At 39.7% G+C, this 13,505-nt stretch overlaps 3 protein-coding genes across 6 annotated transcripts; 1 reads left to right on the top strand and 2 right to left on the bottom strand.

Moving 5' to 3' along the window:
* Nucleotides 1-492: 492 nt before the first annotated feature.
* row (relative of woc) lies at nt 493-7,256 on the top strand. Of its 4 annotated transcripts, XM_046618566.2 has the most exons (21): nt 496-648; nt 764-789; nt 1,178-1,364; nt 1,544-1,632; nt 1,730-1,790; nt 1,940-2,066; nt 2,151-2,215; nt 2,290-2,358; nt 2,566-2,629; nt 2,733-2,909; nt 3,005-3,175; nt 3,259-3,749; nt 3,872-4,322; nt 4,403-4,794; nt 4,940-5,171; nt 5,261-5,430; nt 5,509-5,707; nt 5,789-5,999; nt 6,100-6,290; nt 6,384-6,490; nt 6,768-7,256. In XM_046618566.2, the coding sequence occupies exons 3-21, from the start codon at nt 1,224-1,226 to the stop codon at nt 7,071-7,073; spliced, it is 3,714 nt and encodes a 1,237-aa protein (XP_046474522.1). In that variant the 5' UTR covers nt 496-648; nt 764-789; nt 1,178-1,223; the 3' UTR covers nt 7,074-7,256. The 4 variants fall into 4 exon arrangements, with proteins under 4 accessions (XP_046474526.1, XP_046474521.1, XP_046474522.1 ...); XM_046618570.1 differs by lacking the exon at nt 764-789 and having other exon boundaries at nt 493-648; nt 2,739-2,909; XM_046618565.1 differs by lacking the exon at nt 764-789 and having other exon boundaries at nt 493-648.
* Nucleotides 6,330-9,631, bottom strand: LOC138190288 (trimethyllysine dioxygenase, mitochondrial-like). The gene is made up of 8 exons (XM_046618572.2): nt 9,475-9,631; nt 9,319-9,409; nt 9,129-9,244; nt 8,833-9,047; nt 8,466-8,683; nt 8,178-8,402; nt 7,799-8,074; nt 6,330-7,050 (listed from the first exon to the last, which is right to left on the bottom strand). Exons 1-7 carry the CDS (start codon nt 9,485-9,487, stop codon nt 7,801-7,803), a joined length of 1,152 nt encoding a protein of 383 aa, XP_046474528.1. The 5' UTR covers nt 9,488-9,631; the 3' UTR covers nt 6,330-7,050; nt 7,799-7,800.
* Nucleotides 9,632-9,767: 136 nt separating this feature from the next.
* On the bottom strand, nt 9,768-13,308 carry LOC124215318 (trimethyllysine dioxygenase, mitochondrial). The gene is made up of 8 exons (XM_046618573.2): nt 13,239-13,308; nt 12,741-12,865; nt 12,554-12,644; nt 12,364-12,479; nt 12,065-12,279; nt 11,459-11,676; nt 10,428-10,652; nt 9,768-10,336 (listed from the first exon to the last, which is right to left on the bottom strand). The coding sequence occupies exons 2-8, from the start codon at nt 12,745-12,747 to the stop codon at nt 10,063-10,065; spliced, it is 1,146 nt and encodes a 381-aa protein (XP_046474529.1). The 5' UTR covers nt 12,748-12,865; nt 13,239-13,308; the 3' UTR covers nt 9,768-10,062.
* Between the last annotated feature and the right edge of the window lie 197 nt (nt 13,309-13,505).

Here is a 13,505-nt window from a genome sequence, read left to right as displayed (position 1 = left end):
TGGAAAGAAATTGAACTAATGCAACCAGCTGACAGCTGACTGTTGTCTGTGTTTTTTCGCATGTCCACATTAGAATAGGTATATTATTGATTATGTTTCCTAAACGTATGTGTCATGAGTAATTTGAAACCCTAAGAATTACGATTTGCCTCGATTAAAATTAAAAACTTAGGTTATGTGATGATAAAATGGCGCCTATAGTTATAGGCTCTGACGTCATGAGGACATTTTCCAATCATACGGAGACGTGGCATTGAGTCACATTATATACCGCGTTTTTCAAAAATAAATTCCATCACAGTCGTGCTTGGTTTCATTCGTTTATTTTTACCTTCTATTTTTAGTTTTCTATAGTACAGGAACGTGGCATTTAACGGTCACATATACCGCCTCTTTCAAAAGTAATCTCCACCACAGTCGCACTCGAGCTCATTCGTTTATTTCTGCCTTCTCTTTTTAGTTTTCTATAGTACAGAGAGTATCCACCGCGGAGACGCGCGAGAACCGCCATCTTAACGTGGTCGCGACTACACCGCTGTTGCGGTGTTGCGCTGTGTGATTTTTGTTATTTGATAAAGATATTCCCGCGGTGATAATGATTCAAACTCGATAAAATTGCAGTGTGTATTTTGCCAAGGAATAGTGAAGGTAGGCTGAAATTATATTGAATCACATTTGATTAACCGTAGGATTTTCAATATCGTCCCGTAACCTATATTTTATTTACATCAAAATTTATCGTTTTACCAATGCCGCAACTTAGCGGACAAACCGATGTTTTTGATACAGGTAATAGAATTGCTTACCCGCAGACGGGACAACCTCAAAGCTTTTATTTAAACAAACTGTAATTCAAAATTACCTCATCAATGTATCATTCAGAATATTTTTTTTCTAAACAGTACAATTCTCACTCCCACACATATTATTATAAAAACACTAATGTAACCTTAATAAATTAGGCTCATTCATTATCAACATAATTTTACTGCACCTACAATACTAAATCTACAATCTTTTCTTTAATGATTTTCAATTTTTTTGCTTCTCACATATTCTCCTATTTTTCAGTTGAATGTATGTAATGGATGTAACATACTCCGCTACCCGTTGACCATCGCTATCCGCTATTCAGGAGCGACACATTTTTGAAAACCTTTTTAACATCACTTTGTAGTTTTCAGATCGAGGATACCTGAACTGGTTGGTAAACCAATTTAACAATGCCGAAAGGACGGTTAATTACTCGATCTGTGACCCATACCAGGCCTATCAGCATGACGCTTAACTTGGACTGCTCTGAGGAGCCTCTCAGCGAATCTCAGCTTGCGCACAATGCAAAGTTGAAAGAAAATTATGATAAGGTAAAGAACTCGTGCGTGAAGTAATTTGTGTATATTCTGTTAAACAGAGTGAGAAACTTGAAAACTAAAAACTTAGGCAAGGGAAATTGCCACAACTTTGGCATTCCTGGTAAAGTGTTTCAATACAGCAACAGCATGTACTGTTAATAAAGGTGTTTTATATTTAAATGTTTCTTAAGGTTGCAGGAACACTCGAAGAAGTGATCAAAGAACGTGGTGGTCAGCTACTCTGTCAAGCAGGTGCTGTCCAAGGGTATCAGTACACATTGTAAGTATCTTATGCAATTAACCAGCTGTTAAAAATCCAATGTTTTTAGTAATAGTGAGCATCACTCTCTACTTATTACCCTGAACTTTTTCCACAGACCAGGAAATGCTCCACAGCCAGCAATCGTCAAACCTAGCCAGTCTTCGTTGTTGAATCCTGTAAGTTTCACTTTGTTGAATAATTCAATTGATTCATCATTTTGGCATATTTAATTGCCAATGATAAACTTTCCAAGTGCGAAACTCAGATTCAGGAGCTATTTAAGATTCAGTTTATGTATTATACTCATTGCTGATGTTATTTCTAGAACCAGGCAAAATCGCAGCCTATAAAGTTGAACATGTTAAGCAACCCACCTGGAAATCAGGGAAATATCCAGCTTGTGATGGATCCACGGATGGGTGTTATATTGGGAGCAGTTACACAGCAGCAATGTAGGCAAACTGTATTTTAAAATTATTTTCAACCACTCAATGTTCCTGGGACAATTGTGAAACTAACACTATGTCGTTTTCTAGCTACCCCACCAACCACGCAAGCAACTCCTTCACCGGTAGTGTCTTCGCAATCAACCAATGAAAACGTACGTAGATCGATGCATCTATGTGTTCCGTATATCAAAAATCAGCCTCATAATTGTTGTTTCTGTTAATCCAGTACAAGTACACGAGATCTGGCCGTAGAACAAAAGTGCTCCAAGTGCAGCAGCCTGATATCATGGAAGAAGTGAGTGAAAACTGAAATTCACTTGAACGGTGGCGTTTTGGGTATTATTTCCTGTGCTGTTCACAATGTCGTTTATTTTTTTACCCCTAAATTTGACGTGCCAAAAATTGGAATTTGATTTAGTCAACAAAAGTTTGGTCTCAGACTGGGAATGCAAAAGAAGTGCATATTGCATATGAATACTTGTAACTCTGTTACCAATTTCAGCTTCCTACTCCAGTTTCCAGAACCAGAGGAAAAACCGGCACCCCTACACACGTCGTTACTCCTAGTAAGTTGCAATCTGATGTTAAATGCAGTTACATTTGGGTAGAAATAATGATGAATGTTGCTGTTCGTACCTCTGGTTTTGATCAATAGAATTAAATCATCTGTTCCAGCAACGACGAGCCCTCAGGGGGTGACAAATCTGAGGATAAAAACGGTTCCTAAACAGCAACAGCAACAGCAGCAGCAGCAGCAGCAACCACAACAGAAACCTGCCCCAATCATTGTAAGACCAACAGAACACACTAGCATAGGTGGTATATCTGTGGGTAACAAAAATGCAAGTGAGTATAGAGTCTCGATTTATCCTTATAAGTTTGATGTGACTGAGATCATTTTTATCTGCTGCACTAAATATTTAAATCCATAATTATTTCAGGCGGTGAACAGATCGAAGAATCGAAGCGCAACCTGCCAGATGGCAGAGAGATAACGTTCAATAAAATGAACGGCGGTAGGACTTTTCCCTCGTTGGTTGTTGTTGCCCGGCCAAACCTTTGCACAAAAGATATCACGCCACAGCTTGCGCAAGCAGAGAGAACGGAACTGGGTCTGTACCGAGGTGTTTTAACAAAAACAAACGTTTAATCGTACACGATTAACACCCCTGTTAATGGCGAATCTTGTTTTCAGATGTTAAAGTTAAGAGCGTCTTGATGTATTCAGCAACAAAATTTGCCGAATGGCTAATACAGCAGGGTTTAGTGCGATCGGAGCAGTACTGCAACCTGCACAGTAGTAACTATCAAAAGACTAAATTGAAACTTGGAATGTACAGTGATTCTGGTACATTTCCCTACTCTGGTGGTTACGTGTGGATATCGAGCTGTTGCCCGGATCGTTTTGTCTCAGTATTCTCTGGCTCGATATTTCAAGGAGCTCCGCACACTCCAACTGTTTTACTAAAGTTAATTTATCACTGGGCTTGTCAAACAAACGTGCAGAACGTCGTCTCTTGGGTAAAAGTATCTAACGTTTATGTAAAAAATTTTTACACCAATCTTCGCAGCATTTGCACAGCTGCTGTGTGGGATAAAAGTTGTAAAATGGGTGGCAAAAATTCTATGGTTCAAGTCGGAGTTATCAGCCTTGGAACTACATCGCAAGATGGAAATTTGAGACAGGTAAATTTTTATTCTATGTATCGACTTGTGCTCATTACAGGTAAGTATGTTGCGTATCTTTTCAATCTTTGATATTATTCATTTTGTAGATGAACTCATATGTTTAATCTCTCGTTCAACAGGTCAAAGTAGAAGTATTGGGTATCTTGAATTTGGAAACGCAGGAAATTCGACTGCGCGCTTGTGACCCTGTTCATGACGGCGACAGGTCCTTCAAACGAAGGTTTCACAATATATTAAATCCGCTTCGAGACTGGGTCCACAAAGAATCCAAAATACTTACCGATTACACAGTCGACAAATCTACCCTCCAGGAAATGGGATTTCACAATGTGATGCAGTCAGCGTTTTCTGAACAAAATCCCAGGAACACATTCAGTAATTACCACATTATGGAATACCTGAGAAAAATCGTACCAAGAATGTTTCAAAACACGCTAAGTCTTCTTAGTAGACAAATGATACAACAATTCCTAGACGACCTTGTCTGGCGTGAAATGTTTGGTAAAACAGCAGCTCGTGCATTTGACAATATAATAATCCACATAGCGGAGCAGACTAGAATTGATTCTCGTAAGTTGGATTCTTTGGATGAGAACGAAAAAGCAGTCTTATATACCTCCAAGTTGACTATCAATATCTGTAATTTTCAGCTGACTGTTTACTAGATCGTTTGGCTAAGATTGCAGCAAATCCATTCCAGGATTGGTCTTATTCAAACCTGGCTCCGCCGCAGCTGGCTCCAATGGTCTCGATCCCAAAGGAGCCAGTATCAAACAACGCGGAAATTATTCAGACTATAACACAGGTTGACTTGACTAGAAACAACAATAAACCGGGGCCTAAACGAAACCGAAAAAGACTCATACCTTCTAAAGGCACGAGTCCCGAGCCTGAAGTGAAAAGATCGACGCCTGAACTGAGATTTAGAGACAGGGAAAACAAGGGCGGCGACAACATACAACTTCAGGAGTACTACTATGCCACAATGGAGGGTGACAAGAACAGGCTTTTAGATGAGCGTAAAAGTTCCATAAACATGAAGGTGAGCTACCGACAATATTTTCGCGGGAATTTCCACTTGTAAAACTAAATGAAAGTGGGCACAGAATTTTCTATGATATCAATAAGTAATTGAAAGATAGATGTGTAACATTCATTTAAGATACACTCTGTATTATAATGTGCAGTGTTTTCTGTGCACTACGATAATGCGATCGAATACAGAAGTTATGGAGCACATGGTGACCCATGTAAGGCCACAAGTACCTGGACAAAAGGAATCCCCGGTCTGTAGGTATTGCTGCGCTGTATTCTCGTCCAAGCATCAAATGACAACGCACGTTAGCGAAGCGCACAGCACAATGGGGCGAAGTGCCAACGGTGACATGGTGGTATGCGCTATTTGCGAAGAAAAGTTTGGTGAGTCGATGCTCAATTGTGAGTACCTTGTATTATTTTAGTCAACATTAAGGCAGATAAGACTGCTGTACCGTTAATTTTCTTTTCAGTGATTGGTACGCTACTGGCTAATCACATGGCAGCTACTCATTATCCGTCGGAAATGCCATACCGATGCGAGACCTGTGGTTATCGTTCATCTAGTCATAAAGATGTCATCGATCATTACTATAAAATCCATGAGAAAGGGGATGGTCTGATGTGTCCTTATTGTCTCAAGGTAAGAAGAACGGTGCATTTGACTTTTACCCAGTCATTACCAATTCTGTGTAATAACTAAAATTCGCGCGTTAAACAGGTGATTCAGTTCTGCACGGACGGTAATTCAGGCACTCTTCTACCAGTTGTTCATGCCTACTTATTGCACATGCAGAGGCATTCATTGAGGCGTGAAGAAGGGAGGGGTAACAAATGTCGGCGATGCTGTCTTTGGTTCAACCAAAAAAGTGCGCTGATAACGCATCAGAAAGAGTTGCACATTTTCCTGTCTAGCCCTAGTAAGTTGAGAACTGCGTGAGAATCAATAATATCTGATTAATAATTACAGTCTAAATTACCGTATTCGTAAATTTTTACAGAAATTATTCCGTACATCGCAACTGAAAACGGTATAATGATACCGAGACCACGTAACCCAGTGAAACGTATCGAAATAGATAGTCCTATACAGGAATTACCCAACACTGAGAACGTGAAGACATGGTCCGAAGGACCGATTAGAATTCTTGCACCACCTAAGTTGGCTTGTCAGGAGTGCGAGGAGGACATAGATGAGCTTGAACATTACCCGTAAGATTACCCGTCGGTTTTTTGGTCGTAGAACTAATTTCGTACAATGATTGCTTCGATTGTTATATGACCGTATGGTGTAATACTTAATAATTTACAGCGGTGAACAGAAATGCTTGCACTGCAAATACTCGACGTGCTGTTGGCGAGCTTTCAAGGAACATCAGCAACAGTTTCACAATGCTAGACCACTGACCGGCTTAGCAGTACTTTCACCACTGCTGAACATACCCTTGGAAAATAAAATGCAGTGTCCTTGCGGTTTTTCGTCGGTTGATGGAAACCAATTAGGTATCAATGTATATTCATTCATTTACTACTGGTTTGAGATCATTTTTTATATCCAATTTTATATTCTGATAACATCTTTCGGTTCTTTTGCAGCGACGCATTTGATCAAATGTAAAAGGATATCAGCTTACCCTACCGAGGATTCCGAGGCGACTGGAATGTTAGACAGTTTGGGATTGGTTCCCAAAAATATTCAAGACGTATGGGTGTTGTAATATTGCAAAATGTTAAATGATGCAGGGAAACAAGTTCCGTTTCAATTTTTTTTTCCATTATCCTTATGTGCTGTTTAACCACTACTGGATATAAATATAGAATAAAATAAACAGTATTCGTTAAATCTGGCAAAATTTGATCTACTTCATTTAAAATTAGCTTTTTGCTGAAGCAAAGCAAAAATTCTTCAGATATAAAAAAATTCAAAAATATGAAAGGACTAATTATTATGAGGTACATGTAAATGTTGTGGTTTTTAAGGACCTGGAAGGTACAAACAGTCTTCATCAAAAGCCACCCAGGATTGACAGAATGGAAAACCGACACAACGACGAGGAGAATTCTGTTCAGCCATTGACTTGTGAAAAAACTGACGGAGATTTAGCGATGCCTGATATTACCGTAAGAACAAATATGGAATTGAATTCTACTACTGGCATTAATGGTCGTCGGGCAAAAGCGTCTACCTCTACATCAACAAGGTTCGAACCTTCCCTAGAAGACAATTTGCCAGAGATCGTTGAGGACAGACTCTTGCCATTATCTGGAAAGAAAAAAAAAGTCTGATGTCGAGATCTCAAATATTGTGAAGTGAGGATTTTAAGGGACGTGAAAATTGAGTCTAGCAAATTTCTCGGTAAAACCGGTAGACTTCGTGAATAGTGTTTACGTTAATTTTACGGTATTTCGATTAACTAACAATAAGTATGAAAATAAAACTGAGTTTTGAACGACTTTAAGTTTCGTTAATACCGTTCGTAATCGTTTGCGTTTGCACCTTTTCTTTTACGAGTTACAGATTAGCCAAGCACGACAAGCTTCACTGAATAAGAGAAGTTTCCAAAGCGTGATGCCATGTATAATAACTGTTCTGATTTGTTTCCCAATTGTATAATTTCTTGTAATTTTTTCACAGACATTGAAAATTAGAGACTATATTATTACATACGGTAGAAAAATTTTGCAAACGTCGTTCGGCGCGATGTATCGAAACATATTATAAAAATTTTCGATACTCAAGATCATTCTAGAATTACCTATGCGAGACCCAACGTTTTCGAACATACTACCGATAGCAAGTACTAAGGATAAATTTGACAATGTATCGATAAGTATGTTACGATTAATCCTAATAAGTCTTTCTTTTCTACCACACACGTTATATTTCCGTTGTACATTGGATAAAAATTAATAGAAAAAATGTGTCGTATCATTACGTAGTGGGCTGATTTCTCAGTTAATTCGCTTGCTCATCTGTTGAAAATTAATTGATCATACACACTCGTGCATACCTTCAATTATCGAGCAGACCCATGACTGCAGCTCTACTTCGCCAATCGGTACGTGACACGTAACCACCAGCAAGTAGTCTGGAACCAGAATACGCGGTCCGGCCATGCATTACTCTCCAGTTGTCAATGAAAATTACTTCTCCAGGCGAAAGTTTCACGCGGGTTTCCCCCTCTTTGTCGGCCACAATAGCAGCTATGAGGCGCAGATCGTTATAGTGTTGCTGTATCTGATCACGAGGAAGAGTTCTCAGCACAGAACGATCGTAGAGATTAAATCTGTGATAGGGATTTGATATTTTTATTCAATTTGATTTATTTTTACTTCATTTCGCTGCTCCCTCTCGATACAAGAATGGAAAATTCTAAGAGACCAGCCAACCTGATTTGCAAAAGCTCCCTAGTGACGGGGTGGAGTTTCAGGATCGGATCCACGTGCGTATGGTGCTGACCTTCTTCCACATAGGTCGCAGAAACCGGCATCCGCGTCAGTCTCTCGTAAGATTCCGGATACCTCTGTTTCAGCTGCATACTAACGTTCAGGCCATCTACGAGGAGCGTTTCTCCTCCGATTCTCGCAGGCTCCAGACCATGAAAAACTTGCAGGCTGAAATTTGAAAGCTCGTTGTCTGTGGGAAGTTTAAAAAATTTCAAAACACCTCTTACTTACCCTGCAGCGTCGCACCAGTAGGTATTGTCTGTATGAGCACCAAGGGCGATGCTTGTGTATGCAGTGTCATAGTGCGGCTTTATGTCGGTCTCCGATGCGACTTCACTGGCATCGGCAATTTCCTCGTTATGAACTTCCCACATTTCGCCGAAAAAAGTTTTTTGTACAGGCGCCATTCTGGTTATCAATTTTTCGGTAACGGCGAGAGTAGCTTCTACCTGAAAAAAGCGTTCAGCCTCGTCATTCACAGAAGATAATGAAACGGATGGTCATTTTTGTGAAGTGTTTCTATTACGGTAACATCGGTATTAAAAACCTAAAGCTTCATACCCTTCATGTAGCATAATGTAATGATTGTTGTACTCACACCGGTGACAAACGCCACTCCATATCTCAGCAGGGACGAAAGAACCTCGGATAAACCTGCGTCCGTGTTCATGTAGGAATTCAATTCCACCCTTGCAACATCCGGGAGCTTGAACCAAGGAACAGGGGTGATTTTTCGCTCTTGGTTGTGGCCCAAAAATCTAGCATTCTTCACCAGCCAAGAAATTTGGTATTTTGATCTGTGACCTCCGTCCCCTTGAAATCGAGACGATATGACGGTCATGAAACTGTGCGAGCATTGCCTGAGATATTTTTTTACGCATTAAATGATCTTACAAATGACTTCGAGCACTCCGTCAGAGAGATTGTATTCACGAGGAAATATATCCGGGGGAAAATCGAGAATACTGAGCTTGCGCTGATTCGTTGTATCATTGTAGCATTCGGCACATCTGGAAATGTTCCGGAGAATCGTTATTATGCGTAAATCGGTCCGATTTCATTGGCTAATTCCACTTATTCATACCTGCAATGATCGCGCAGCCACTGGTGGAAAATTGTGATTGGCTCTGCATTCGGGATTTCGAGTTGAAATCCATCCTTCAATAGGGAAATCTCTGAAGCATTGAAGTATTTCGTACAGTATCACAGCGTATAGTAACGAAGTATTTGATAAGTTTACCTGCTTTTTCCATTGACGCAGATGTCACAAATGATCAACACACACACACACACACACCAAGCGTGTAAAGAGACGTTGATCTATGGTCTTCTCAAGGCAACACGACGAAGTGACAGTTGGAAATGATTAGAATGGACAGCGACCCTCTAAAAGTATAACTCTGCTTATCGGAAGTGTAACTGACACACATGGGCGGGGTTATCAAAGCGTGTAGAATATCAATAAAACTTTGTATCGTAATGCTAATAATTATATTGCAAACAGTACAAAGATTAAAATGCATATAGTTTGCTCGGACATGATTTTGAATAATATGTCCACAGAAGATAGGGAAACAGCGAAAGAGAGTTTTAGCTGTAATAGAATTTTAAATCAAAAAATCCAACTACCGTTAATTCATACGAAAATCATTATTTAAGATATGCTATTATCATATTTTACTTATTCTTAACTTTTAACATTAAAAAAATACATATTCGGTCTGCGTTATTACAATAAAAACTTGAATTAATGAACTATCCTCCACTCATTTCTTGATCCTAATATAGGTTCACGGCCTGTTGTTTATTTATTAATTCGAAATTATAGTTAATAATCTATCAGGCCCATGACTGTGGCTCTGCTTCGCCAGTCGGTGCGAGCCACGTAACCGCCAGTAAGAAGTCTGGAACCTGAGTACGCAGTCCTGCCATGCAACACCCTCCAATTGTCTATAAAGACTACTTCCCCAGGTACAAGTTTTACCAGGGTTTCGCCACTTTTGTCGGCTATGACAGAAGCGAGGAGGCGAAGATCGTGGTAATGTTGCTGGATATGATCGTAAGGAAGAGTCCTTAGCACAGTACGATCGTAGAGTTGAAACCTGTGGTCGAAAACGGCGGATGCGAATTACTTCATTTGACAAACTTTTATCGTGACAATACGAAACGGTACAAACTGTGAACAAAGTTAACCTGATCTGCAAAAGCTCCTTAGTGACAGGGTGGAGCTTCAGAAGCGGATCCACGTGAGTGTGATGCTGACCCGGATCGATGTAAGTTGCGGAGATTGGCATCCGAGTCAATCTCTCGTAAGATTCCGGAGACTGCTGTTTTATCAGCATACTAACGTTCAAACCATCCACCAGGATCGTCTCTCCCCCTTTTGTCGCCGGTTTCAGGCAGTGGAACACTTGTAGCCTGAATTTTTTAAGGGTGAATCATTCGAACCGTCTGCATGTACTACGGTCAAATGTTGCAGGAGAAGAAAAATAGCGTTTAAAAACTTATCAGGCGTGTTATTTGCACGAAAGATAGTAAAAACGAATGCAGCTACATTCTTACTATAAAATCATGAATTTATACGAATTTTAATAACACAATAGATGTAAGGTATTAGCAATTGGAGAAAAGGTTTCATAGCCGAAACGTTCAAAATGATTCGACTTTGGCGTCTTTTATTAGATTCGAATGTTACCGAGCTTATTTTATTTTAACCGTAGAGACCTGTAGAGATTACCGGAAAAACGTTTTACAAGTAATCATCACCAGAGTGGATGAGATAATTTCATTTGTGCATGTATAACTGATCGTACTGCAATATAAGATTTCTCGAATTTTTCTCAGGTAATTTTCGACAAATGACCCCAAAACATTGGAATCGGTTAAACAACCAACAAAGTTCAACCACCTTGCACACTGTAATTATAAAGCCTAATTTGCTCAAATTGTTGATACCATAGCCTGTGTTATTTTAATTGACGCAGATTCATTTCGATTAAATAATAAAAGTATTGTTTCATTCGCGTTGACTATCATTAGAGTAAATAACATTTCTGGAAATTTCGTAACGGGCGTGTTTTCTGATTCTCAATTTCCAGATGATGTAGGCTGTATGTATGAATGGCATTTCCCTACATCTCAATCGCAAAACGACAGGACATTCGAGTAAACCTAAATGTATTTGGTTTTTCAACCCTAAAACCATATATCTGTGTACTCTTTACCCTGCAGCGTCGGACCAGGACGTATTATCCGTATGAGCATCAAGATAGTTGTTCGAGAAGGCGGCATCCAATGGCAGTGCAGTATCAAGTTTCGGAGTGACGTCACTGTCGTCTTCGAACTCGCCGTTGTGAATTTCAAACATTTCGCCGTAAAAAGTCTTCTGAACTGGCGCCATTCTGGTTATCACTTTTTCCGTCGCGGCCATGCTGGCATCCACCTCAAAAACGCAACATGGGGTTAAATTACATTTTTATCACACGTGCATGAAAAGTGCGGGACTCTGCGTAGCAATTTAGCGAGACGAACAAGTAGCCAATTTGATCTGTGCTGTAGATATGGGTTTGCGCACGAGCAGCCCACAGTTGACTCACTTTCGCCCCTAGGGAGAAAAAATTGACCAATCACGTCCCGCGACACTGCCAAGTAAGGCCCACTGCTTTTCATTCGCTTGTCATAAAAACTACCGTGTGTGCGTGATTGCTGCCCTCGCTTCGCTCAGGCGCAAATTTCACACTCGTCGCAACCGCCAAATTTCGGCCCTTGTAACGCAATATATTGTTCTCGTAAATTACAAATACTTGGCTTTTTCCGAACCCCATACTCACATGAGTGACAAACGCTACTCCATATCGCAGCAGGGATGAAAGAACCTCGGATAAACCTGCGTCCGTGTTCATGTAGGAATTCAATTCCATCCTTGCAACATCCGGGAGCTTGAACCAAGGAACAGGGGTGATTTTTTGCTCTTGGTTGTCGCCCAAAAATCTAGCATTCTTCACCAGCCAAGAAATTTGGTATTTTGATCTGTGACCTCCGTCCCCTTGAAATCGAGACGATAAAGAGGTCATGAAACTGTGCGAGCATTGCCTGATAAGATATTTTTTTACGTATTAAATAATCTTACAAATGACGTCGAGCACTCCGTCAGAGAGATTGTATTCACGAGGAAATATATCCGGGGGAAAATCGAGAATACTGAGCTTGCGCTGATTCGTTGTATCATTGTAGCATTCGTCACACCTGGAAATATCATGGGGAATCGTTATTACGGGAAAATCTGTCTGATTTTTTTGACTAATTCCACTTATTCATACCTGCAATGATCGCGCAGCCACTGGTAGAAAATGGGAATCGGTGCCGAATTCGGAATTGCGAGTTGAAATCCATCCTTCAATACGGAAATCTCTGAAGCATTGAAGTATTTCAGGCATTATTACATCCAACCAAGTTTCTAAAACTTTTCTAATAACTATATTTAACGTATATTTCTAAGAATCTCACCTGCCATTTTCAAACTCACAGTTTCCGTCACCAACAATTTACAAGTTTACGATATAAATCAGAAATAAGAAACCGCCTACGCTGATCACTTTCGAATTCTTCGCCGTAATGGAGAAGTGTGTTCACTGTGGATCATACCAGAAGAAATAGATCGGTTTGTTAAAAGCGCGATATCTTTATTTATATGACTCGGGTTATCATGCAGCTTGATCTTTAAACAAACGGATAAGTTATTGAGGAAAGACTGGATAGGACTGACAAAACTAATGATGTCTCATCTGAAGGGGATAAACCATTTCATTTTCAAAAATCTTCGAATTCGTTTATAATTATATCTATCTACAAATCGTCATGACTTAAACAAATCTGTCTGATAAATTTGAAAGTCAATTCACGAATATTTTACACATGCAAAGTTTTTAGTTACGAACGTTACAGAAAAAGTCCTTATTGTTAGATGACCTTAGGAGAATGTTTTAGTATTCAAAACTTGTTTACCTTATCGTTTTGCACTCGGGAAGCAGATTGTTTACGTATTTGATTTCTTGCAGCTAGTAGAGTTGAAGAAAAAAATACTCTCGTTATTCTCTCCCCTGCAAGTAACAGAGAATATATATGATACAAGTCGATCGTGATCATGATCGTAGAAAAGTAACGAAGTGTAATAATGTGTATACGATCGGTATAATACGTGTAATATTACGTACTGTAAGGGACAACTGTTCAAAATCGCCTCAACATCAACGATGCCCGTGACACACAAAT

This window comes from Neodiprion pinetum, chromosome 3 (assembly GCF_021155775.2).
Source record: "Neodiprion pinetum isolate iyNeoPine1 chromosome 3, iyNeoPine1.2, whole genome shotgun sequence".
NCBI lineage: Eukaryota > Metazoa > Arthropoda > Insecta > Hymenoptera > Diprionidae > Neodiprion > Neodiprion pinetum.
The sequence above is the reverse complement of the archived record's forward strand: the minus strand, read 5'-3'. Positions and strand labels throughout refer to the sequence as shown.

What these genes read in the sequence shown, in the direction of transcription:
- LOC138190288 (XM_046618572.2), bottom strand. An exon ending in GAGTGGCGTTTGTCACCGGT is followed by an intron (nt 8,684 to 8,832) that starts GTGAGTACAACA and finishes CGCTTTTTTCAG; the next exon opens with GTAGAAGCTACTCTCGCCGT. An exon ending in TACTGGTGCGACGCTGCAGG is followed by an intron (nt 8,403 to 8,465) that starts GTAAGTAAGAGG and finishes TTCAAATTTCAG; the next exon opens with CCTGCAAGTTTTTCATGGTC.
- LOC124215318 (XM_046618573.2), bottom strand. An exon ending in CGGAGTGCTCGACGTCATTT is followed by an intron (nt 12,280 to 12,363) that starts GTAAGATTATTT and finishes CTCGATTTCAAG; the next exon opens with GGGACGGAGGTCACAGATCA. An exon ending in TCCTGGTCCGACGCTGCAGG is followed by an intron (nt 10,653 to 11,458) that starts GTAAAGAGTACA and finishes TAAAAAATTCAG; the next exon opens with GCTACAAGTGTTCCACTGCC.
- row (XM_046618565.1), top strand. Translation starts at nt 1,224, where the DNA reads ATGCCGAAAGGACGGTTAATTACTCGATCTGTGACCCATACCAGGCCT. An exon ending in TACACACGTCGTTACTCCTA is followed by an intron (nt 2,630 to 2,732) that starts GTAAGTTGCAAT and finishes TTAAATCATCTG; the next exon opens with TTCCAGCAACGACGAGCCCT. An exon ending in GGTTGATGGAAACCAATTAG is followed by an intron (nt 6,291 to 6,383) that starts GTATCAATGTAT and finishes GTTCTTTTGCAG; the next exon opens with CGACGCATTTGATCAAATGT.